The 23,512-nt window shown below is 46.5% G+C and overlaps 2 protein-coding genes across 4 annotated transcripts in view; one reads left to right on the top strand and one right to left on the bottom strand.

Moving 5' to 3' along the window:
• The window catches only part of LOC147027470 (uncharacterized), a 97,003-nt gene extending 88,432 nt beyond the window's left edge, over positions 1-8,571 (top strand). The window contains exon 2 of the mRNA XM_085876915.1: positions 5,782-8,571. Within this exon, the coding sequence (XP_085733041.1) occupies positions 6,813-7,727 (915 nt within the window). The 5' untranslated portion in view covers positions 5,782-6,812 and the 3' untranslated portion in view covers positions 7,728-8,571. The remainder of the gene's footprint in view (positions 1-5,781) is intronic.
• LOC147027469 (ras-related protein Ral-A) overlaps positions 1-23,512 on the bottom strand; it is a 52,249-nt gene that overhangs the window by 5,161 nt on the left and 23,576 nt on the right. For all 3 annotated transcript variants that reach the window (XM_085876919.1, XM_085876916.1, XM_085876917.1), the window contains 2 exons: positions 17,412-17,620; positions 1,279-1,453 (listed from right to left, as the gene is read on the bottom strand). In XM_085876919.1, coding sequence (XP_085733045.1) covers positions 1,279-1,453; positions 17,412-17,620 — 384 coding nt within the window. The remainder of the gene's footprint in view (positions 1-1,278; positions 1,454-17,411; positions 17,621-23,512) is intronic.

The raw sequence follows: 23,512 nt of genomic DNA, 5'->3' as shown, positions 1-23,512 counted from the left end.
AGAGAAGGTCCACCACCATCTTCTCAAGAAAACTTTGGATGGACACCAAGAACTGCCAAGAAGCAGCAATGCCTACATTCCATGATCAAATTGGGGGGGGGGGGGGGTAAAAATATATCTTTGACTGTCAAATATGAGTGTTCTGTCCATAAACTTGCAAATTGTACAAGTGCTGTTAGAAAGTGCAGCTTCACATGAGAGCAACACTATGTGGTGAGCACTCCATCATTATTCGTGTTCTCGTGTTCTCTCCATCTCTCTATTTCTCTATCTCTCTATCTCTCTATCTCTCTATCTCTCTCTCTCTCTCTATCTGTGTCAAAGCTCATGAAAGAAATAAACAATGGAGAGTGATAAACTAAGAGAGTGACAAAAGGGTGGTGGAATAGGTGGGCAAAGAAAAAAATGGATTAAAAAAAGGACATACGATAGTAAATGGAGGGGAATGGCAGGGTGGAAAAGCAATGGAGGGTCCGCCATTGTCAAAATTCATTTAAGGAACTCGTGGGCCCATTGGTCCGATGGACCAAATTTTAATTGGTCTTCACAACCATGTTGCATACCCACCTGCTGCACTGCTTGAGCATTAGCTTGCCTTTCACCAAGCCCAGATGTGTTTGGGGCCAGCGCGGGGATATGTTCGTCATTATTATTGCCAAATGCTACGAATATTATTATTGTTGTTCGTATTATTATTATTAATTAATATATGCTTTGCGACAATGTTATCATTTTTATTTTATTTTATAATTAGGATGCCATGCCATGGAAGAAGGACGTATTCAGCTGCTTCAAATACCTTAACATGGTGTGTGTTTACAACATGGAAATTCCAATGGATTTTTGTTGTTAATTAGCCTAATAAACTCAGGAGGTCATAACGATCATTTGGGTGCATCATATTCCACATCAGAACACTCTAGTAGAACTCCACAAAAAACACACACACACACACACACACACACACACACACACACACACACACACACACACACACACACACACACACACACACACACCTCTTCCATTTATCGTAGATGACAAGATAAAAAAAAAAATGCACTATTAAGACATATTGATAAAATTATGGAATGATGCATCATTTCAATAACAGATGCTTGTTTTATACATTTTATATTTATTATGGAAGGGGGTGAAGCATAAGCAAGATTAAGCCTCATGTAAAATACTTCTGTGATAAAGGGCAGGAACAAGACAAATGGAAAAAGAAAACATTTTCTCAACAGTAATGTGAACGGTCATTCACCAGTCACATACCTTGTCCACATTTGCACGCGTCTTAGCAGAGGTTTCCACATAGCTGACACCCCACTGCCCGGCACGGTTATGAGCTTCGTCTACGGACACCTGTCTCTTTTCCTCCAAGTCTGACTTGTTTCCAACCAACAGGAAAGGAATGTTTTCATCCTCTTTTACACGCAAGATTTGCTCCCTGCAAGGCACCAAAATTTACTGCATTTTACAACTTGCATCCAACAAAAATGGCAACCGGCACATCTTCTTGTGTCATCATGTTCACCTAAAAAGGCTCTGAGACTTGGTTCAATATACTTGTGTACAACATCTATCTATTATTTATTAAAAGGAGAAGTGTCCGTTCCTTCCTTCCGCTGTCCGTCACACTGACGATAATAAAAATGGTACCGTTGGAAAGCTAATAATCGATTTATTTAGTTGGAAAGTGAATAATCGATTTACTTGGAACAAAAAAAATTCCCGTTTTAAATACCTGTCTTTCCGGAATGGAAGAATAAGAAGCGGAAACTGGAACTTTAATGTAACGGCTCCAACGGTATGACAGCGGGGACACATTTAGGTTCAGACTAAAGCGTGATAGACATGGAAGGAGCACACAAAATTATACATAGTAATACTTCAAGAAATAAAAAAAAATATATATATATATATATATATATAAATATAAAGGTACATGGAAGGAGCACACAAACAACCAGCCACGACAACTGCAGCAAAAACAACTCTGTGTTATAAAACAAAAATCATTCTTGTCATGTGTTTCATTTTGTTACATGCAAAATTGGGGGGGGGGGTGGCAGGTCCATAGATAGATTGTGCTTACAATAGGGGGAGGGGGGGTCCATGGACCATTTGTTTGAGTCGGTTAAATATCTGTCAGAAGTAGGTCGTATGTAATATGTGCACTGATGAGGCAGCGATTGTAAACAATGGAGCACAACTGGGTAAGATAGTATGGTATAAAACCTGTCGTACAGGCACGGCCAAGAAGAGGATTTGTGGCACACAGCACTTCAAAGGAATCAACACGGACTGTTTGGCTGACGGCCTGCAAGCCATGGCATAATAGTGAGCTGCGGAGCCCTGTCCCACCCCACCCCACATGACAGGATGGCCTGGAAGATAGCACCGCCCACAGACCACGGGCAGCCGATAACGAGACACACGCTCATGAAGGTAATCGCAGAGCAGGAAAATTCTGAATAGAAGCTGATGCAGTGCCCTCTGTTACCAGTGCACTTGTACTCATTTCACCGACCTCGGGAAGGATTACAGTGTGAGTCAACCACACGTGGTGTTAATTCAATGGCTGACAGGAGCTCAAACTCAGAACCCAAAGATGCTAAGCCAACTACCGAAACCATTAAGCCAACACCAGATTCCCCCCATGTTCAGTAGGGAGGAGAACATGTGCTGTGTTTGTAGTCGAATCAAACCCCATTGTGATCCTTTTCTTCTCTGTTTACCTCTCTTTATCTATCCATCTCTCTCTATCTCGCTCCACATCTCGACAGCACATCCACATACACGTTACAACACACTTTGCACACTACAAAAACCAGGCCACTTTCATCATGGGATTAATCCAACACGGCGCTTCAGACAGCGCAGAACAGACTGTGCGACGGTGAGAAAAGGCAACAAAAGAGCACTTTGTGGGGCTGAAGAAGCCCAACCAGCTATAAAGGCAATGTCAAGAAAGTAGCGACAGGATGCTCCATGGCATGGAACGGGGAAAACCACAGAGGCATGATGCCATGTCTCGTAACCAGCCATGCCGCTGTAGAAGAAATTTCTAATTCATCCTGTACATTTGAACATTTATTTAACAAACAACATAAACAAATACATACAAACACATACATATGCGCAGAGGAGTGATCGGAATACAGACTTGTACCAGATCTCTGAAAAACATGATAAGGGTTAAGTCCTTTATATAGAATCCAGTCAAACATAGTATTTTTTTTTTTTAATTTCCAAACGCTGGCGTCACAGTTTGTCAGGTCTTGATATTCCTGAGTTGGAGCTTATCTGCAGCTGCCAACTTTGTCAGGTCTTGACATTCCCCAAATGAAGCATATCTTCAGCCTTTGTGCAGCCCCAGCTTGACCTGGTTGTAACACATATTTCAAATCCAGACGTGTTGATCCTCTCCCGGCACAGAAAAACGCACAGAATGCTAGAATGACGTCAAACTATCAACTCCAATGGACATTTTGATGAATTTCTAAAGTAAAAAGTCAGTCTGCTTCTCCCAGACTGAGAAAATATATTATCTTGAAGCGATTAGAGCTTAGTGAATACATCTAGACATTTTTCTTAGACCCATATTCCAGTTGTACTGAACTTATATTCCCGATCCAACTGGTTGGTGCCTTATATTTATCATTTTCTATTACAGATTTATAACAATATATTTATTTTAATATCAAGCTCTAATTATCGATATTTTATTATTGTTTTTATCACCCTCAAACCCATTATGCTAATTTCGGAGAAATTGCAGACACCGCCAAGCCCCTGGCATCCAATGGCTTGGATCGTATCAGAGGGTCGTCCAATAGGAAGGTGAGCGGATCAAACGGTGTCCATAGGTGGAAGAGAGCAAACCGGGGCCTATAAAAGTCCAAACCAGAGCCCAGAATAGCGCACATCTGGGAATCTGCGAGAGCAAGCTGGTAGTTGGAGAGCAAGTGCGAACGAGCGATATCAGTGCCAGGCAGATAGGCCGATCTAGTGGATCGTTCCTGGGCGTGTCATCCAAACAGACCGACTTGTGCGATCTTTCTCTTCTATGCCTATTCTACCTCATCCCCTTTAGACGCACAAATAAATCAATGGACTACGCCAACTGTCCTTTTCACGGTTTACTATTTGTCGCACCTCACCCTATTTAATGTAACACCACAGACATTCACCTTTGCACCTCTTAAGACACATTGCATCACACCATGACCGTGGCACCTATTCATATTTGTGCCAAGTGACTGACGAGAAGGGGGCTTATGTGCATAACATAAGGATTTCTTGATTGTGAAACTGCTTGTATATGCTCATTGCCAAATCATTATAAACACATTTTTCCAAACTGTCCATTTGGTTAAGCATAGGGTGTCACAACAGGGAGTTTGTCCCCACCATTGTCATGGGTAGACATCAGCCGACCTGTCCACCTCTGGTAACGGTCGGCCATATCTTGATCAAGGTGGCATGTCAGGAAGCACAGTCCTTATCGGGGATGTTTAGTTTGTCGAGAAGGTAAAACGGGATTTGTATGCTGAACCCAACCTAAATTAAGCGTCTCAGATGGCGTCTGTGGTTGTTTATCAATCAGTCATGCTATGGAGTTATCAGCGGTTTGTCGGCTTCAGGGTCGTCGGCCAGGAAGTGGATCCGAGAACACCCCTTGCGATTCCTACCGAACGCAAGTCCATAACAATAATATTCACAATAACAAGTTTTATTCCTTATATATTTTGTGAATTAATCGAGGAATAGAATGAAATTACATTTCCAATTCAAGTATCTTTCAACATATATGAAATAAATATTTCCCACTCTTAAAAAAGGTATCCATCGTGCATTTACAATGTTTACATATTAATAACCTGTGGTCACATCTCATCCCATTTCTGACAAAAGTGTAACGAAACCTATTTCCGTCACCAAGAGTTAAAGTCCACCAGTTGCCAATGTTGGTACATAGAAAGCCAGTGCACCAGATGGGACATCCTGGGTCCCATCTGCATCTGGCACAGGGGACCCAAGATGTCCTTTCTGATAAATGGTGCATTATTGATGCAATTCCAGCCAGACACCAGACTCAGTTCTGTAGTGGTTAGAGGGTCTGTTCCGATTCTGGGAGGTCGGCAGTTCAAACCCCGGCTGAGTCATACCAAAGATTTGAAAAAAACGGAAGGTGCTGCTTCCTTGCTTGAAGTATAGCATTTAAAAGGATAAGAGCATGGATAATCCCATGCTCATATTCATTACACTTTGACACCCAATGTGTGTGAGGAGGAATGGTGTGCACACGATGGATACAGAAGAAAACAGTAGATAAGTTTAAATTGGAATTAGATAGGTACCAGGAGGTTTTTGAGATGGAGGGGTATAGGGATGTTGGCAGGACTTTTAGGTAGCTTGAGCATTGATGGGTGATTGTGTGCATGTGTGCAGGGTGCGTGTTGGTGGGGGTCTCGTCAAGGGGTGTTGTGTGGTTGATGTGTATTTTTTTAACCAAGCCCATGCCCCCTCCCCTGGAACAAAAAAAAATTATAAGAAAATAATAATTATAATAAAATACCACAAAACTACAAAAAACCACTTAATTAAAAGAAAAAAAAACATTATGCATTTTCTTACTTTGACCTAATGTTGATAAATTGGGGAGATGTTGATGTGGTGCAGGTATGATGAGCTGAATAGCCTCCACTTGTGTGTAATTTCCTTGTGTTTCCCCCTCTCCTCTCTCCCTCTCCCTCTTCCCATCTTCCACAGCTGTTGCTCGCTTTGGCACGTGCGTGCAATTGCAGGGCTCCGTTGCCCAGTCTCTGGCAGTACGTGTCAAGCCTTTTGTTGCTTTTCCCGTCCCTGACATCTCTCCTTTGCTATCATCCAAGGTGTTTCTTTTCTATCGTCATGCCCTATCGATTGAGCGAGAGAGGGAGAGACAGCTTGATAAGATATTATTAATTATCTATATATTAACACTGAAGGACCAATTTTGTGCTCCTCCAAGCAGTCACGTCACGTTTTTCTCGGTACTGTGACCTGAACTGAAAGAAACTTCGAACCTGTAAGAGTGCATCGTGTGCTGTATGGGGATTGGATGCTTGTAGTCACATGATTGGGTTTTATATTATGACCCGCCCACTAGGAGGCTCGCAGTGTACTCTCGCATGCATGCAATAAAGCGGAGTTGTTTCTGGCCCCTGTGTCTGCCTGCTTCTCGGACACAACAGTTGGCGACGATGGATGGGGGTGACAGTAATCGAGTTATTGTTCACGGCAAAGTGCCGGTGTTCACCGGCGATGATTTTGAGCTGTTTTCGGAGCAGTTGGAGTATTTCGATGCAAACGGCGTGGGCGAGGAAGGCACGAGGAAGTCGATCCTTCTTGCGTCACTGTCGCCAGACAACTACCGGCTGTTAGGTGATCTGGTCGCACCCGACAAGCCGAGACACGATGTGCTGACGTTCCGTGCGATTGTGCAAAAGATGAAAGCGCACACTGCGCCAGCGAAGTCACCGCAGCCAGCACGGTACGAGTTCGATCACCTAGCAAGGAGTCCGGGAGAGAACGTGGCGGAATTCGTGGCGAGGGTGAAACATCTGTCCGTTGCCTGCAAGTTCACAACGGATGAGCGTCCGGCCAGGCTCAAAGATCGATTTATTTCCGGTTTGCAAGACCCAAAAATGGTTTAGGCGATACTGCGTACGAAGTTCGAGGACATCACGTTTAGCGCTGCGGTCGAAACTGCAGCTGTCGAACGGACCCTCAGGGATGTACGAGCCATCGCCGGTCAAAACATGGCAGGTGACTTGGGGATCAACGCGATGTCCCATGCGCCTCAGGCTGCGCAAACGACTTTTGGTACGAACCGTGGCCAGCCTTTGCAACACGTCCAATCGGGTGGCGAGGTGAACACGCAGGCATGTTGGGGGTGTGGAGGTCAGCACCTTCGGCGTGTATGCCCGTATAAGAACAGCATGTGTTTGCATTGTAACAAGCTGGGACACCTGAAGCGTGTGTGTCAAGTGGCGTTGGCCACCGTTAAGGTCATGGACGGAGATGTGTGGGACGACCCGGGGCGGGACCTGCAACCAACGATGAGTCTCTATTCAATTGGCCCTGCGACGACACGACCGATGACGGTGGAAGTCGAGGTCAACAAAACGCCGATCATTTTTCAGATTGATGCAGGAGCAGCTGTGTCGATCATAGGCGAACAGACCGCGCATAAGCTGAACGTTCTGAAGCTTATCAGGTCAGACCTCACGCTGTACACATATACCAGCGAGAAGATAACGCCGGTTGGAATGGCAGCCTACCTCCGTGGCCTACCACCGCTCTCAAGCTGTATATGGTGCGGGGGAGGGCAGTCTCTTCTCGGTCGGGACTGGCTGACCCGCATCAGTCTAGACTGGACAGCCATTCACCTGGTACAAACCATTCCAAGCCGATTAGAAGATCAGTTAGAGGAGATTCTTCAAAAGCATCAAGGCCTGTTTTGCAATGAGCTTGGGAAACTCAAGGACACCCAAGCCAAGCTTTCCATGAAAGGTGGCATGGCGCCGCGGTTCTGTAAACAAAGGCCAGTTCCATATGCCCTGCGGGACAAGGTGAAAGTTGAGTTGGACAGACGAGGCCTGTGGGGTTATCGAACGGGTGCCATACTCGGACTGGGCCACTCCAGTCGTCACGGTGCTGAAGCGGAATGGTGATGTTCGATTATGCGGACACTTCAAGGCCACGGTCAACCCAGGTTTTAGTATCGAGCAGTACCCACTTCCATCAATCGATGAGATATATGCTCGGTTGGCAGGGAGTAAATTCTTTACGAAACGCGATCTGCGAGATGCATATTTTCATCTGGAGATGGACCCCGGGAGTAGTGACCTTCTGACGATCAACACATGTCAAGGACTCTATCAATACACCCGGCTCTGTTTTGGGATTGCTTCGGCCCCCGCCCTGTGGCAGAAAGCGATGGATCAGGTTTGTGTTGGCCTGCCCGCTCAGACCTACCTGGATGACGTGCTCATCGCAGGGAAAACAGCGGGGGAGTACCTCGACAACATTGACAAAGTGCTGACGAAGTTGGAGGCTTGTGGGCTACGCTTGAACAGGGACAAGTGTGCGTTCTTCAAACAATGATAGGATGACCTTGTGCACATCATCACGCCAGAGGGGCTGTTGAAAGGCCCACAGAAGGTGGAGGCGATCCAGCACATGCCACCACCACGGGACAAGACTCAGCTTCGTTCTTTTATTGGTATGGCGCAGTATTATCAGAGATTCGTAAGCAGTCCGAGCTCTGAGTTGGCCCCGTTAACACGGCTGCTCAAGAAGGAATGCTGGGCATGGAGGTCCGACCACGAGGCAGCGTTCGACCGTGTCAAGCTGCTACTCACAGAGGACACGGTTCTCGTCCACTACGAGCATAACCGTCCGCTCTTGTTAGCATGCGACAGCTACGCGTACCGCATCGGAACGGTGCTGTCACACAAGATGGACGATGGGTCCGAACGACCTGTTTGTTTTGCATCCCGCACCCTGTCAGCAGCAGAGCAGAAATATGCCCAGATCGAGCGGGAGGCTCTCAGCCTCGTCTGGGGAGTGAGGAAGTTTCATCAACACCTGCTTGGCCATCATTTCACCATGCAGACTGATCACAAGCCACTCCAATTCATCCTGGAACCATAGTGAGGTGTCCCGGTAGCGGCGGCGGCGCGGATACAATGATGGTGTCTGTTCCTTGCTGCCTACAGCTACGATATCCAGTTCCGGGGCACCGAGAAGCATGCCAACTGCGACGGTCTCTCTCGCTTGCCTTGCAAGGGGGACCCACCTTCGTCTGAATCATCCGATCATGTTGATGTGTTTACATTGAGCCAAATCCAGTGTGGGCCGATCACGGCTAAGCAGGTGGCTGTTGAATCAGCCCACGACCCTGTGCTCGCAGGGGTCGTACAAGCGATCTCCACTGGGAAATGGAACGACCTGCCTTCGACACCTAAATATCAACCGTTTGCGTCTAAAGCGTCAGAGCTGTCATTGGCTCAAAGGTGTATTATGTGGGGTATGAGAACGGTGATTCCCCTGAAGTTCAGGCGACGTTGTCGGGAGGAGCTGCATGCCAGTCACCTCGGCATCGTTAAAACCAAAAGTCTAGCCCGTAGCCTCTTGTGGTGGCCGGGTCTGGACAAGGAAATTGAGCAGATGATTAAGCATTGCACTACATGTCAGTCAGATGCCGACAACCCGCGGCGGGTGTCGTGCTTATGGTCTATCTCGGACAGGCCATGGCAGAGAATCCATGTTGCTATTGCTGGTCCTTTTAAGGGCAAGATGTTTTTGGATGTTGTTGATGCGTTCTCCAAGTGGCCAGAGGTTGTGGTCATGCACTGCACGACGGCGGAAAACACAGTTGAAAAGCTGCGATCGATCTTTGCAAACAAAGGAATACCCGAAGTGCTGGTGTCTGATAATGGTCCACAGTTTGTTGCTGGTGTTTTTGTTAATTTCATGGTGCGGAACGGTGTAAAACATCTAAAGTCAGCACCATACCATCCGGCAACGAATGGCCAGGCTGAATCGTTTGTTAAAATGTTGAAGCGTGTGTTGCGTAGAGGGGAGGGGGCATCTATGCAAGCAATGGTTGATGTGTTCTTGCTGTGTTATAGGAATGCTGTTCATCCAACCACCGGTGATGCACCTGCGATGCATCTGTATGGGCGTGCATTGAGATATAGACTGGATTTGCTGAGGCCTGGGAGGTCGGTGCCTGGGGCAGTATCGCGTCCAACGCGGGTGCGCACTTTTGAAGTAGGGCAGCGGGTAATGGTGCGTGATTATTGCCACGATTGGAAATGGGTGCCGGCAGTGGTCTCCGTGGTACTCGGGCCAGTCAACTGCTTGGTTAAAACTGATGATGGGAAAGTGTGGAAACAGCACGCGGACCAAATTAATGATCGCTGTTCAGCATCACCACCGTGCCAAGTGACATGGAGATGGGGCAAGTGGTGCCCCCACCTCTGATTTCTGTTGAATCGCCAAGGTCAGACGTGCCGGCGCCGACTGGGCTTGCGGACTCGGGGTGTTTACCTGAATCAGTCCTGCCCGAGGAAAACGAACAAGCTTGTCGGCCTGGGGCTCTTGATGTTAAAAACGGGGCGAGTCTTACTGGTGTGTCACCTCTACCGAGTCGGGAGGTGTCCGAGCCTGTGTCGCCAAGCTGCCCCGTCCGTCTGGGACGGATCAGGAAGCGCCCGCGGTACTTGGAGGATTTTGTCTGTTATTCTGCCATTTAGAAGGGGAGGAAGTGTGCTGTATGGGAATTGGATGCTTGTAGTCACGTGATTAGGTTTTATATTATGACCCGCCCGCGAGGAGGCTTGCAGTGTACTCTCGCGCACATGCAATAAAGCAGAGTTGTTTCTGGCCCCCGTGTCTGCCTGCTTCTCGGACACAACACATCGCACATCGTGGCAATAGTCAATCTTCAACTTTGAAGCAGAATAAACACTTTTCGTTGAGACAGGGGTGAGGAGTGAAGAGGCGGGGGCGGGGGATGAAGAGACGGGGGCAGGGAGTGAAGAGGCGGGGGGCAAGGTCAGCAAATTTTTGGGCGGGGGTAAGCAAATTGATAGCGGGAGACGGGGGAAATGGGGCGGGGAATCAAGAGAGGGGGGAGTGAAGAGGCGGGGGCGGGGTAATTAAATTTTTAGGCGGGGGTAAGCAACTTGAAGGCAGGGGGGGGAAATGGGGCAGGGGCGGGGGAAGAGTCGGCGGGGGCAAACACGCCCTGTCCAGTCCATGTCCCTCTAGTGTGGGTGAGCTGGTGAGGGTGGTTGAATGAACGGAATACATCTGTGACAGGGTTTTGGCTAGTTATTATTAATATTAATCACCTTGCATGGTTACCTCCCTTTTGCCTTCTCGTTAGTGGTTTCCCAAGTTATTTTATTTTCACTTTAGTTCTGATTAGATTCATACCACCTTGGTTTTGTTTACTTGATTTGAAACATGGCTAGTAGTAGTTGTAAGCGTCACAGTGCTAACGATCATGTTGTCAGGTCAGGTCAGGTATGGGAGCATGTGCCAGAACAGCGCGTCGCTGCGTCCACTTTCCGCCGGTACTCCAGGGGCCTCCGTCTGGCCATCCCCCAAGCAGATGCCAGGCCCATCCCCATCTCCTTGAGATGATGGTCAACCTGCTGCAACCATGAGGCACGTGGTCGGCCCACTGGCCTCCTCCACTCATGAGACTCCCTCGCTGAGAGAATCTGGTAAGCAGGATCAGCGTCAGGAAAACGAGCCACATGTCCATACAGCCGCAACTGACGCTCACGGACTATGCAGGTAACAAATCTCATCCGAGTCTCTCTCAGCAACCACTCGTTGGATACAAAATCCGACCAGCGATAGCCAAGGATTCTCCGAAGAGACCTGGTACCAAAGGAATTAAGTCTCCGTCTCAGATCCTTGGTCAGAGTCCAAGTCTCGCACCCATAGAGCAAGACTGGAAGTACCAAGGACCTGAAGACTTGGACTTTCGTCCTCCCGCACAGGTACCGGCAGCGCCACACCCCATGATCCAGTGAATCCATGACTCCCCAGGCCCGACCCAGACATCTATTGACCTCTGACTCGCAGCCAGCAGAGACATGAATATCACTGCCAAAGTAAGTGAATCTCTCCACGACCTCAACATCCTCACCACAAACAGACACAGACAGGACAGCAGCATCCAAGATGTCACCGAAAGCCTGGATCTTAGTTTTGACCCAAGAAACCCGTAATCCCAGCGGCTCCGACTCCTCATTCAGCACCTCGAGGGCCCCCAAGAGGATGTCTAAAGTCTCTCCGCAAAGATGACTGCATCATCTGCAAAATCAAGGTCCGAGATCTTGACATTGCCAAACGATGCACCGCAACTTGATCTCTCCGACATCCTCCCTAAAATCCAGTCCATACAAGTGCTGAAAAGTGTGGGGGCAAGTACACATCCCTGACGAACTCCAGTAACAACTGGAAATAAGTCGGAGGTGGTACCACCACACTTCACAGCACTCTCAGTACCAGAGTAGAGTTCAGACATCAGATCGATCAGTTTTGGTGGCACCCCACGAAGACCAAGAATCCTCCAGAGGACATCCCGATTCACTGAATCGAACGCTTTACAGAGATCAACATAGGCTGCAAGCAGCCCCTGCCGAAACTCTCGTCTGCGTTCGATGAGGACACGAAGTGCAAGGATACGGTCAATCGTTGACCTCTTTGGTGTAAAGCCTGACTGCTCTGGACGCTGGTGCTCAAGCAGATGGTGGCGAACCCTATCAAGAATTATCCGAGCGAAGACCTTGCCCGGCACTGAGAGCAGCGTCACCCCTCGGTAGTTGTTGCAGTCTTGGCGATCACCCTTCCCTTTCCAAGGCCCCTCTTCCAGTCAGTTGGGATGATGCCTGTGTTCCAGGCAGAGCACAAAACTGCATGCAACGACACGAGTGCAGCATTTCCACCAGCCTTGAGAAGTTCAGCATGGATGCCACAGATCCTTGGAGCTTTGCCCCGTTTCAACTGGTTCACCACAGCCCGTGTTTCCACAAGCGAAGGTGGACCACAGTTGATTCGAGGGTCAGCAACAGGGATTGTAACACCCTTGACGTCCAACTCGACAGCTGGGGGATCAGCCTGGTACATGTTGCCGATGAGGGTTTATCACATGAGCACAGGCTGTGCTTCGTCCCGCCCGAAGGCTTTTTAATGGATGATATCCTCCTTAAGATTGGAGAATTAACAGGTAGAGAAAACATTTGTGCTGCTTCGAAAATGAGCCACAACATTGTGGGTTTTGTTTCACAAACACATTTTGCGGACATTGTTATGCAAAACGGTTTGTTTCTTGGAGATGACGAAACGTTCGTTCCGGTCTTGTCAACAGGACACTCCGGCTATGAAAATATTACTAAGCAACGTTCCACATTTCCTATCAAATTGAATGATTCAACAAAGTTTCGGTGATTATGGCACTGAAGTGTTTCCCAGGCAAAATGCTGCAGTTAGAACCATAGTATATGAGAGTTGTGCTCTCATATACTATAGTTGCATGGTAACAGGTCCTACTGCAGTAGTCTGCAGAGAATTACTCCAGGAAAGGAATGGTTCATTTTCCTGGGCTAGAATTATCATGGTTCATTTACAGACCAGGAATGACAAATGAAAACGTGGAATCATTTAGGCAGTTCTGCTTTGTCGTGTTAAATGATGGCGCAACACAATTGAATATCTCTTTGAACTTCAAAGTGGCAGAACATGATTACAGATTTTTTGCAATGACGGAGACATTAACCTGCTATGGTTGTGGTGCATGGATCGGGCCCCCTGTGACTACAGCGGTGGGATCACCCCTCCCACCCTTGGCTGTTCTGGTAGACTCTGCCAGTGAGTAACCTGCAGTACAGGGGTCTACGCCAGAATGCTTAGCTGTGACCAAAGATGGGGTAGATAATGACCAAATTAAAATGTGAGAGGGTTGCAAATTTCGGAAGGAATATTCTGTGATGAAGAACAAGTTATGGATACTGTTTCAAGGAGAGGTTTTGAAATGCTCTTGTTTAGGCAGAGAAAATGAGAACAAAGGTGGCAAAGTTTTGGTAGTACAGATATACTGTCATCTTGATAATCCTTCGCAAGGTGAGCAAAGTGGTGAGGTGCTGGTTGAAAACGAGGCTCCACCACACGTTCATGTTGAAAGAGATAAAACTTCTGACAATAACACTTGTATACATGAAGTAGAAAGACCTACTCTTGGGGATAATAGCCAGCTTAAGACACACGACAACAAAAAGGATGATAAAATAAATACAGAAAGTAATGATGGGGCAGATCTTTCTGTGCAATGCCAACATAAAGAATGCACCAATTATGTTAGAGAAAAGGATTCAGTAACTGAATCGCAATTGAATGACTGTGATGGTCATTTCCCATGCTTTTGATTGTCTGAAAACATGTCCTGATTTCCATATTGTCAGTTAATGGTATCCAGAGTTCCCTCCTGGACTGAGATGTCCTGTGTCCTTAGAACCAGTCAATTGCTTTGGACTGAATTATATCCCATGCTGTGTCAAGAGGCATCCCTCAAGATATCGTTCCTGTCCTTTATATCTAGCAATGACGTGCATTCACTGGAAAAATGGACTTAGCACTTTACAAAAGACTCCACTATTTGCAGGATATTTCCATAGCCAGGATAATCTGGAGAAAAGCAGTTGGTCATCAAACTGGAATATGATGTGCAAGGTCATCCAACTGGAATATGATATTTTATTGCAAGAGCGGGCCATATTCTCACTTGATCCCCAGTGTTTTCCCATGGTCTGCCTCTGAGAGTTAGTCTCTGAAGCACCTGGCCATCAAGCCTGGTGTTGCCTTAGCGGTTAGGGTGGCTGACTTGGGATCCTAGGGTCCTGAGTTCAAGCCCCGTTGACCGCTGAATTAATACCAGGTGGGGTTGATTCAGCCCATCATCCTTATGAGATCGGCAAAATGAGTACCAGTGTACTGGTAACAGGGACACTGCATCAGCGGCACAGCTGTGTCCCTAACCAATAATTAATGCAACCAGCAGCCATAAGGCTGCATTCGAAAGAGACAGACCTGGCACTCACGATCAGTTTGAAGCTGTCTTGACCAGATATTGTAACTAGATCCTCTATATCTCTTTGCTGATGACTCCACCCTCTGCCGTACCATCGGTCATCCCTCAAACCGGCAAGCAGCAGCTTCTTTGCTCACTGCAGATCTTGATAAAATCACAAACTGGTCCAACACGTGGAACATGTCTTTCAATCTGGACAAATCTCACACTCTCACTCTGTCTCTTCGAAAGGACCGTTTAGAACCCCCCCCCCATCCACTTTCTCAACAATCCTCTGGAAGAAGTCCTTTCTTTCAAGCTTCTGGGTCTCACTATCTGCCATGACCTTTCCTGGGAAAGTCACATTTCAAACCTGGCCTCCAAAGCCAGTCGCCGACTGGGAATCCTCTGTCGTGCAAAGTCCTTCCTCGGCCCTCCTGAGCTCCTGACCACTTACAAAGGTTTTGTCCGTAGCCTGATGGAGTACTGCTCTCCCCTCTGGGCTGCTGCTCCTGCCTCCCACCTTTCTCGGCTTCACGCTGTAGAAACCAGGGCATTTAGGATCATTGGCATCTCCCGCAATGAGGCTGAGTCTTTGGGCCTCTCACTCAATCACCGCAAGTTAGTTGGTGGTCTTTCTGTCTTCTACCGTCTCCTCTCCAGCCTCGCCCCCCCCCCCTGCTCTCTCTGCGATTTGTCCCCACCACATTTCCACAGGGCGCTCAAGGTCCGCCAACAACCCCCTTCTGGTAAAACTACCAAAATCACGAATCACTGCTCACCTTCACTCTTTCATTCCTCTTTTTCCCGCCTTTGGAATAAACTCCCTCACTCTATTCTTTCCCATTCTTCCCTCCAGGCTTTCAAAACAGCTGTTCACCACCTCCTCTTATCATCCCCCATCCAAATCCTCGATCTTTTCTACCCCCGATAATCCACCCTAGCCCACTTCCTTCAAATTCCCTGCTTTCCTTCCTGAAAGTCCCTGTAATGTCCATCTTCTATTCCCCATGTTCCCCATCCCATCCCTCTCCCTTCCACAGATCTCCTAATGTCTCTGTTCCCCACAGTTTTGTCCCTCCCACTCCCGCCCCTCTTGTCTCATGCCCCCTTGCTGTGCGTTAGCTCTCACACGAGCCTTGACAAGGTATACAAATAAAAAGAAGATGCCACCACCAAAACCAGCCATTGCTTCAGACTTCTCCACAGAGCTAAGTCCTTCCTCTACAGCCCACAGCTGACAATGGTGTACAAAGTTTTCATCCAGTGTTTAATAGGAATGTGGCTCTCCACTGTGGATGAGTGTTGCTTCCCATCTTGTTGCTTCTCCACTTGTTGCTTCCCATCTTGCCCACCCCACTCCCCTTGAAGCTGTGGAATCTCAAGCCTCATCATTGGAATCTCCTGTCAGGAAGCGAATGAGGGTATGCTTCTTGCTCACCACAGGCAGGCTGGTGATTTGAAGGTTTTTAAAAAAAAAACCTGCTCTTTACTGTTCTTGCTCCTCCTGTCCTCTCACCTCTCTTATCCTTGCAAATTCAAAATTTAAAAGCCACCTCATTCATTCAAACAGCTCTTCTGTGGTGTGGAAGTGTTTTCCTGAGTCTGTTGTCTCGAGGTCTTTCCTGCAGGATTTTACATCCGTTGCCCATGGCCTCATCATGCTCTCTCTATTTCCACCACGATAACCTTTCACTCCACCCGCTGAAATCTAGTTTGCACTCTTTTTTGCAATTCCTTGCTTCGCAATGTGGTGCATCATTTTGTTGTTGGCCCACTGTTTCCTCTTGATCTTGTATTGAAAGTGATCCAAGGCTAATGGAAGAGCTTGTAACTACATCATCATGTGCTTGTAACGACATTACCATACGTCAGCATAATGGATTTGAACATGGTTTATGGGATTTGAACCGGGTTCCTTTTATTTCAGAGCCAAATGTTCAGATGGAAACGGTAACAACGCAACTTTGTCCCATTTTGTCCGTCAATCTATTCTCTCTCGATTTTTATTTTGTCTGTTGATCTCCTGTTGTTTGCTCTTCCATTTTGGGCTTTGATACCAATATAACAAGGTCTGCTGATGTTGCAAACAAATGTGTCACACTCTTTTAAACACAACACAAAGTCAGTTTCAATAAACAAGCACTAAACAGCAATATAGCCATTGTCAGTTCACGAGTGAAATTTTTCCAGAGTTCCACCAACCTTCGCAATGGTGGTGGCAAACAGTCTGCTCAAAATATCTCATAAATCTTCAGCACAAAAGTCATGACTGATGGAATAGCGTGTCAAATGAAACCAAAGCTATGCTCATCTGCCAAATCCCTGTGTCGTATCAATTTCTTAATTCTTACCTTTAACACTTTAAATCTCATTTTTGGCTTTATGAATTAAGGTAAGATTCAGGAGATCCACATAAATCTCATTTTTGGCTTTAAGAATTAAATGAAGATTCAGGTGATCCTCAGGATACTAATCATTAAATTTGCATCAACACCAACAGCATGGTTTCATCAAAATCATTGACATTTCTCTTCAACAATGTCAGGAAAACATGGCATTCGAGAAATATGACTTAATTCACATATAAATTGTGTAGTTTGGGAACATGTCAGACATGTGAATTCTACATTATATTAATCTCCAAGCAATACATGAACACATTCTTAAATACTCTCCAAAACACCAAAACAATTCAGAATCACAATTCTGCAGCAAAACCAGATACTCAACGGGGTCTATCCAGCTATTCGAGTTGAGAACGTACCGGAGCTCTCCAGTGGCAGAAAAGGACTCCTGTTCCGTGATGGAGAACACACACAGGAACCCTTCGCCACTACGAAAGTAGTTGTCACGAATTGCAGCATAATCCTCCTGCCCGGCTGTATCTAGTATGTCAATCTGCACCTCTTCCCCATCCAAAACCACAGGCTTGCGGTAACTGTCTGCCTTTGTCGGTTCGTAATCCTCCACAAACTGCATGTAAAAAAGACACGGCATCACCAAGGTCCTGTACATGTGCAAGTGCCAAATATTGAAAGTAAACCTCACACAATGTTCTTATGCATGCAGAGCAGTGAACTGTTGAGTGATTGGTCATGTTTACAAGTCATTACTTTTATGTGCGACGACATTTTTTTTATTCCACCATCAAATGAATCGTTTAAAATGTATACTGTTTAAAACACTTATAGGCCACAATACGTTTGGACCTCCTGTAGCTTCTTCATGCCTACTGCAGAGCTGGGGATAACTTCATTTTTTTCAGAGTAATTACACAATATTACACTATTTTCAAATAGCATATCCCGACGGCAAAATACTGCACATAAATCGAAAAAACAAAAATGGATAGAATCGTGGCAAGGAATATTCAAACGTTAGTGAATCCGCGTGACAAATTTGGCAAATCAGAAATAGCATTACAGAACATCGCGCTGTGCCAGCAGTTAATTAGCATGATTGATCAATTACAAGTGATGTTATATCCAGCATGACCACCAATGAAAGTAATGTGGCGTTGTTCACATCGATTGGCATGGATAAGAAGACTGCTGAGTTTCCTTCAAAATTCTGCGTTATGCACGTTGTTTCTTCAACAAAGAGCAATTTCATTGCGAACCAACGAATCCTGGCTTTGATTCATCAGTTTTGCGACCGATTGGAAGCAGTAAAGTGCAAAGAAAGTAAAGTGGTCGCCGACACCAGAGCCGATCTCTGTTTAGATTTTGATACATAATCGTGCATCAATGCTCAACAGACAAATGACAAGATAAGCTACCATTACGAGTGTTACAAACACTTTTGTGATGTCAGTAGAGTGAGGAGGAAGGCCAATAATCAAATCAAGAAATCTGATGCTCAAGGTGAGAAATGCAATAAAACAGCAAACTTCACTTTCAATTTTAACTCCGGGCCAGCCTAGGTAGCTGATGCTACCCAAGCTTCCATGTGGTATCAGTGACTTAGTTACATTTTATTTTCAACACAAATTGATGCAAAAAATTGCATTAATTTTGTGTTGGAAACTCTTGTTTGGATTGTGAACATTTGTGTATTTTGGTGATTTTTCAAAATACAAGAAACCGCTCCCTTCGAGAGCAGCCTGGGGGTGGGGGGGAGGTGGGGGTGATTATGGGGAGGCGGGACAAATATATTTTGTGCCGTGGCTAACAATCCCCGTCTGCAGCAGGCGTCAGTAGTAAACCATTTGCACTGTGGCACGTGCACAGGCGAAAATCGTGCAAGTCATCCCCCACTCCCCCTTTGCAGCCATCTCCTTCCGAAACAAAACACTTGAGGAAGTTCAGTCATTCAAACTCCTGGGTCTCACTATCAACCGTGATCTTTCTTGGGCAAACGACATTTCAAAGTTGGCCTCCAAAGCCAACCGCAGACTGGGCATTCTCTGTCCTACAAAGACCTTCCTTGGCACACCTGAACTCTGATACACCTACAAGGATTTCATCCGCAGCTTGATGGAGTACTGCTCTCCCATCTGAGCTGGCTCCCCTGCTTCACATCTTGTTCAGCTTGACGTCATGGAAAGGCTTTAAGATTTTTGGAATCTCCTGCAATGAAGCCGAGTCTGTGGGCTTATCACTACGCCATCACAGATAGGCCAATGATCTTCCTGTCTTATCCTGCCTCCTATCTGGTCTTGCACCCTCTGCTCTTACTGTGCTTTGTGCCCCCCAGGTTTTCTCAGGACTCGCATGGTCCACCATCAACCGCCTTCTGGTGAAACTACCAAAAACGATAATCACTGCCTGGGGGATGGCCAGACGGAGGCCCCTGGAGTACCGGCGGAAAGTGGATGCAGCGACACGCTGCTCTGGCGCATGCTCCCATACCTGATCTGACCTGACCCATGATAGACGAAAACCTCAACGGGTGTGCCATGTTAACATGCTTAAAAAGTACTACGAGCGTGAAGCTGAACTCAGCCGGCTAGTTGGGTTAGCTAAGCTTGGAAGTCATATAGTCCATCAAGATCGTGACTGTAGTGAATTGAGCAGTGTCGATCTGCAAGGACCTGATAGGGAACTATTAGGTGCTAAGCTATCAAACTCACAGGCATTAGCAAATCTAGATTCCGAGTTAGCTCACATACCTGAGGATAAACGGTCTGAAGTCATTGCTATAATTGGAGAGTATCAACATCTATGTTCTGATGAGCCAGGGTGCACATTGTTTGCGATACATGATGGTGATGTTGGGAATGCTTGACCCAAGAGGCAGCACCCATAATTGGCGAAATCCTGACACGTTAGCTAAGGTTTGCGAAGAGGTATGATATATGCTAGACCAGAGCATGACATCATCAAACCTAGTCAGAGCAGCTGGAGTTCACCCATTGTACTCATACCAAAACCAGATCGTTCCATAAGATTCTGCATAGACTATCGGAAGGTGAATGCTGTAACCCGCAACGATTCGTATCCTATCCCTAGAATAGAAGATTGCATAGACCGGGTTGGGAAGGCTGCTTATCTGAGCAAAATAGACTCGCTTCTCTTTAAAAATGGTGTGTGCTGTTTGAAAGTGATGGGTGGTTTTGCTATTGTGGGAGAAAATAATTATATTAATGTACTCTCAATTATAATTGTTGCTGGTGTTTTATAAATTTAATTTTAATGCTATAATGTCAATTATGCTTCCTTTTAGCCAAGCGTCTTTTGACCTAAATGTTGATAAAAGGAATGTCTTGCTATGGAACAAAGTGACCTGGTTGATAACGCTGCAACTTTTGCCATGATTACGTCATTCGCTTTTCACCTCGAAGGCACATATTGCAATTGGAGTTCTTTTGCCTAAGGCTTATCAGCCCCCTCCACTCCCACAAAAGCGTATAATTGCCAGAAAATGTAATCTTAGTTTAGTGCAAATCTTTGTGGATGAATACCATCTCAGCAGTTCGACTCCATAGTACTATGTTCATAAAATTATATGATGTAATGTACTTTCCGTTGTGGACAGTGAATTAATTGTGGCTTTCATTTGGATTTACATCGAGTGTGTTAAAACGTTAACTACAAAATTCTACAACACTATCCTGTTTGAACGTGCTGTTTCTACACTTGTTAACCCCACCCCAATCACTACTCCTTCAGGAACACCCCTCCTCCTCCCTGACCCAAGCTTCCCCCCACCCCCAAATGCAAGTCAACCCTCCCCCCCAAATACAAGTCAACCCCCCCATGTCCCTTCAAGTCTCACTACCAAACGCAAGTCCAGACCAACTCCCTCCCCTCCACCCCTCCTCCTCCTCAATCCCACACTCCTCCCTCTCCCCTCTCTCAGCTCTCTCCCTCCCACCCCTCTCTTTGTATTCCTGTCAGCGAAGTGACAGGTTGTATTTGCAAGTGTTAAATAAGGTGGTGTTTCAGGGCGATGCATCAGACTGCTTCAATGGTGCTAAAATTTCCAGGATAGTTTTTTAACAATATTTAAAATCATTATTCTATTTAAGTTCTATTTAAGTAGAAAACAACATCTTTCTCATCTCAAGTCTGAACTCTCAAACCTCTCTCCCTCCTCAAAATCCTGGTGGCGTTTAATCAAATCTGTTTCTGGTGTATGTTCCCCCTCCATCCCCTCCCTTACCTCAAATGGCCGCACTGCTGATTCCACACGTGATAAAGCTGAATGTCTAAACTCGGTGTTTGCAGCTAAATCTTGTGTCCTAAACCCATCACTATCTCTACCCACTTTACCCAGTCGCACCCAACTGTCCCTGGACTCTGTATCCTTTTCTCCTGACAAGGTGGAGAGCTTGCTTTCAAACCTCGAGTCAGATTCTGCAACCGGTCCAGACGGCATCAGCCCACGTGTCCTCAAAGCCTGCTCTTCTGCTCTTGCTCACCCTCTCTCTGTTCTATTCACCCTCTCATTTGCCCAAGGTCATCTGCCATCTGCTTGGAAATCTGCTGACATCACTGCCCTGCATAAAAAAGGTGCAAAAACAGATCCCTATAACTACAAACCAATCAGCCTTCTCCCAATCATCAGCAAGGTGATGGAATCCATCATCGCCTCAGATATGAAATCCTTCCTCTTCTCCAATGGCTTGATTTCCAATCATCAATTTGGTTTCAGACCAGGTCACTCTACCCTGGATATGCTGCTTCTGCTCTCCCATCAATGGATGGAGGTCCTCAATGCCAGACAGGAAATCAAGGCCGTATCCCTGGACATATCACGTGCTTTTGACACAGTCTGGCACCCTGCCCTACTCACCAAACTCTCTTCCCATGGTATTCAAGGCCATCTCCACTCATGGCTACTTGAACTTCCTCTCCTGTCGCCCAGTCAACGTGTGGCCCTAAATGGAGTTCTTTCATCCCCTCTTCCTGTGCAGGCTGGAGTTCCTCAAGGTAGCGTTCTGGGCCCTGTTCTTTTTCTGGTTTTCATCAATGATCTCTCGGACTCTCTGGAAAATCCTCTATTTCTCTTTGCCGAAGACTCCACCCTCTGCCGTACCATCTGTCATCCCTCAGACCGGCAAGCAGCAGCTTCTTCACTCACTGCAGATCTGGATAAAATCACAAACTGGTCCAACACGTGGAACATGTCTTTCAATCCAGACAAATCTCACACTCTCACTATGTCTCTTCGAAAGGACCGTTTACAAAACCCCCCCATCCACTTTCTCAACAATCCTCTGGAAGAAGTCTTTTCTTTCAAGCTTCTGGGTCTCACTATCTGCCATGACCTTTCCTGGGAAAGTCACATTTCCAACCTCGCCTCAAAAGTCAGTCGCCGACTGGGAATCCTCCGTCGTGCTAAGTCCTTCCTCGGCCCACTTGAGCTCCTGACCACTTACAAAGCTTTTGTCCGTAGCCTGATGGAGTACTGCTCTCCCCTCTGGGCTGGTGCTCCTGCCTCCCACCTTTCTCAGCTTCACGCTGTCGAAACCAGGGCATTTAAGATCATCGGCATCTCCCGCAATGAAGCTGAGTCTTTGGGCCTCTCACTCAATCACCGCAGGTTGGTCGGTGGTCTTTCTGTCTTCTACAGACTCCTCTCCAGCCTTGCCCCCCCCTGCTCTCTCTGCGATTTGTCCCCACCACATTTCCACAGGGCGCTCAAGGTCCGCCAACAACCCCCTTCTGGTAAAACTACCAAAATCACGAATCACTGCTCATCTTCACTCTTTCATTCCTCTTTTTTCCCGCCTTTGGAATAAACTTCCTCACTCTATTCTTTCCCATTCTTCCCTCCAGGCTTTCAAAACAGCTGTTCACCACCACCTCTTATCTTCCCCCATCCAAATCCTCGATCTTTTCTACCCCCGATAATCCACCCAAGCCCACTTCCTTCATTTCTCCTACTTTCCTTCCTGAAAGTCCCTGAAATGTCCATCTTCTCTTCGCCATGTTCCCCGTCCCATCCCCATCCCTCTCCCTTCCACAGTTCACCTAATGTGTCTGTTCCCCACTGTTTTGTCCCTTCAACTCCCACCCCTCTTGTCTCATGCCTCCTTGCTGTGAGTTGTGTGTTAGCTCTCATACGAGCCTCGACCAAGGTATACAAAAAAAAAAAAAAAAAGTTGAAGTATATTCTTAAACACTGTATGGGGTAACGTGTTCTATGAACTCTCTAGTTAACCTCTGCCATTGAAGATGGACGGAGGTTACTGTTTTCACCCCCCGCACCCCTGTCTGTTTGTTTGTGAACAGTATTATGGAAAAACTCAACGGATTTCGACGAAACTTGATGGGAGGATTAGGTATGGTCCAAGGATCATGCCATTAGATTTTGGACTTGGTCCAAAGTCCAATATGGCCGCTATGGCGGCCATTTTGAAAAAATATTTGAATTTTTGTTTTTGCATTTCTACATGTTTTAAGTGATTTCCAACCAAAA

This window comes from Eptatretus burgeri, chromosome 4, assembly GCF_056783735.1.
Source record: "Eptatretus burgeri isolate ZD-2024b chromosome 4, Ebu_testis_v1, whole genome shotgun sequence".
In the NCBI taxonomy this organism is placed as follows: Eukaryota; Metazoa; Chordata; class Myxini; order Myxiniformes; family Myxinidae; genus Eptatretus; species Eptatretus burgeri.
Note: the sequence above shows the minus strand (reverse complement) of the source record. Positions and strands in the feature narration are given on the sequence as shown.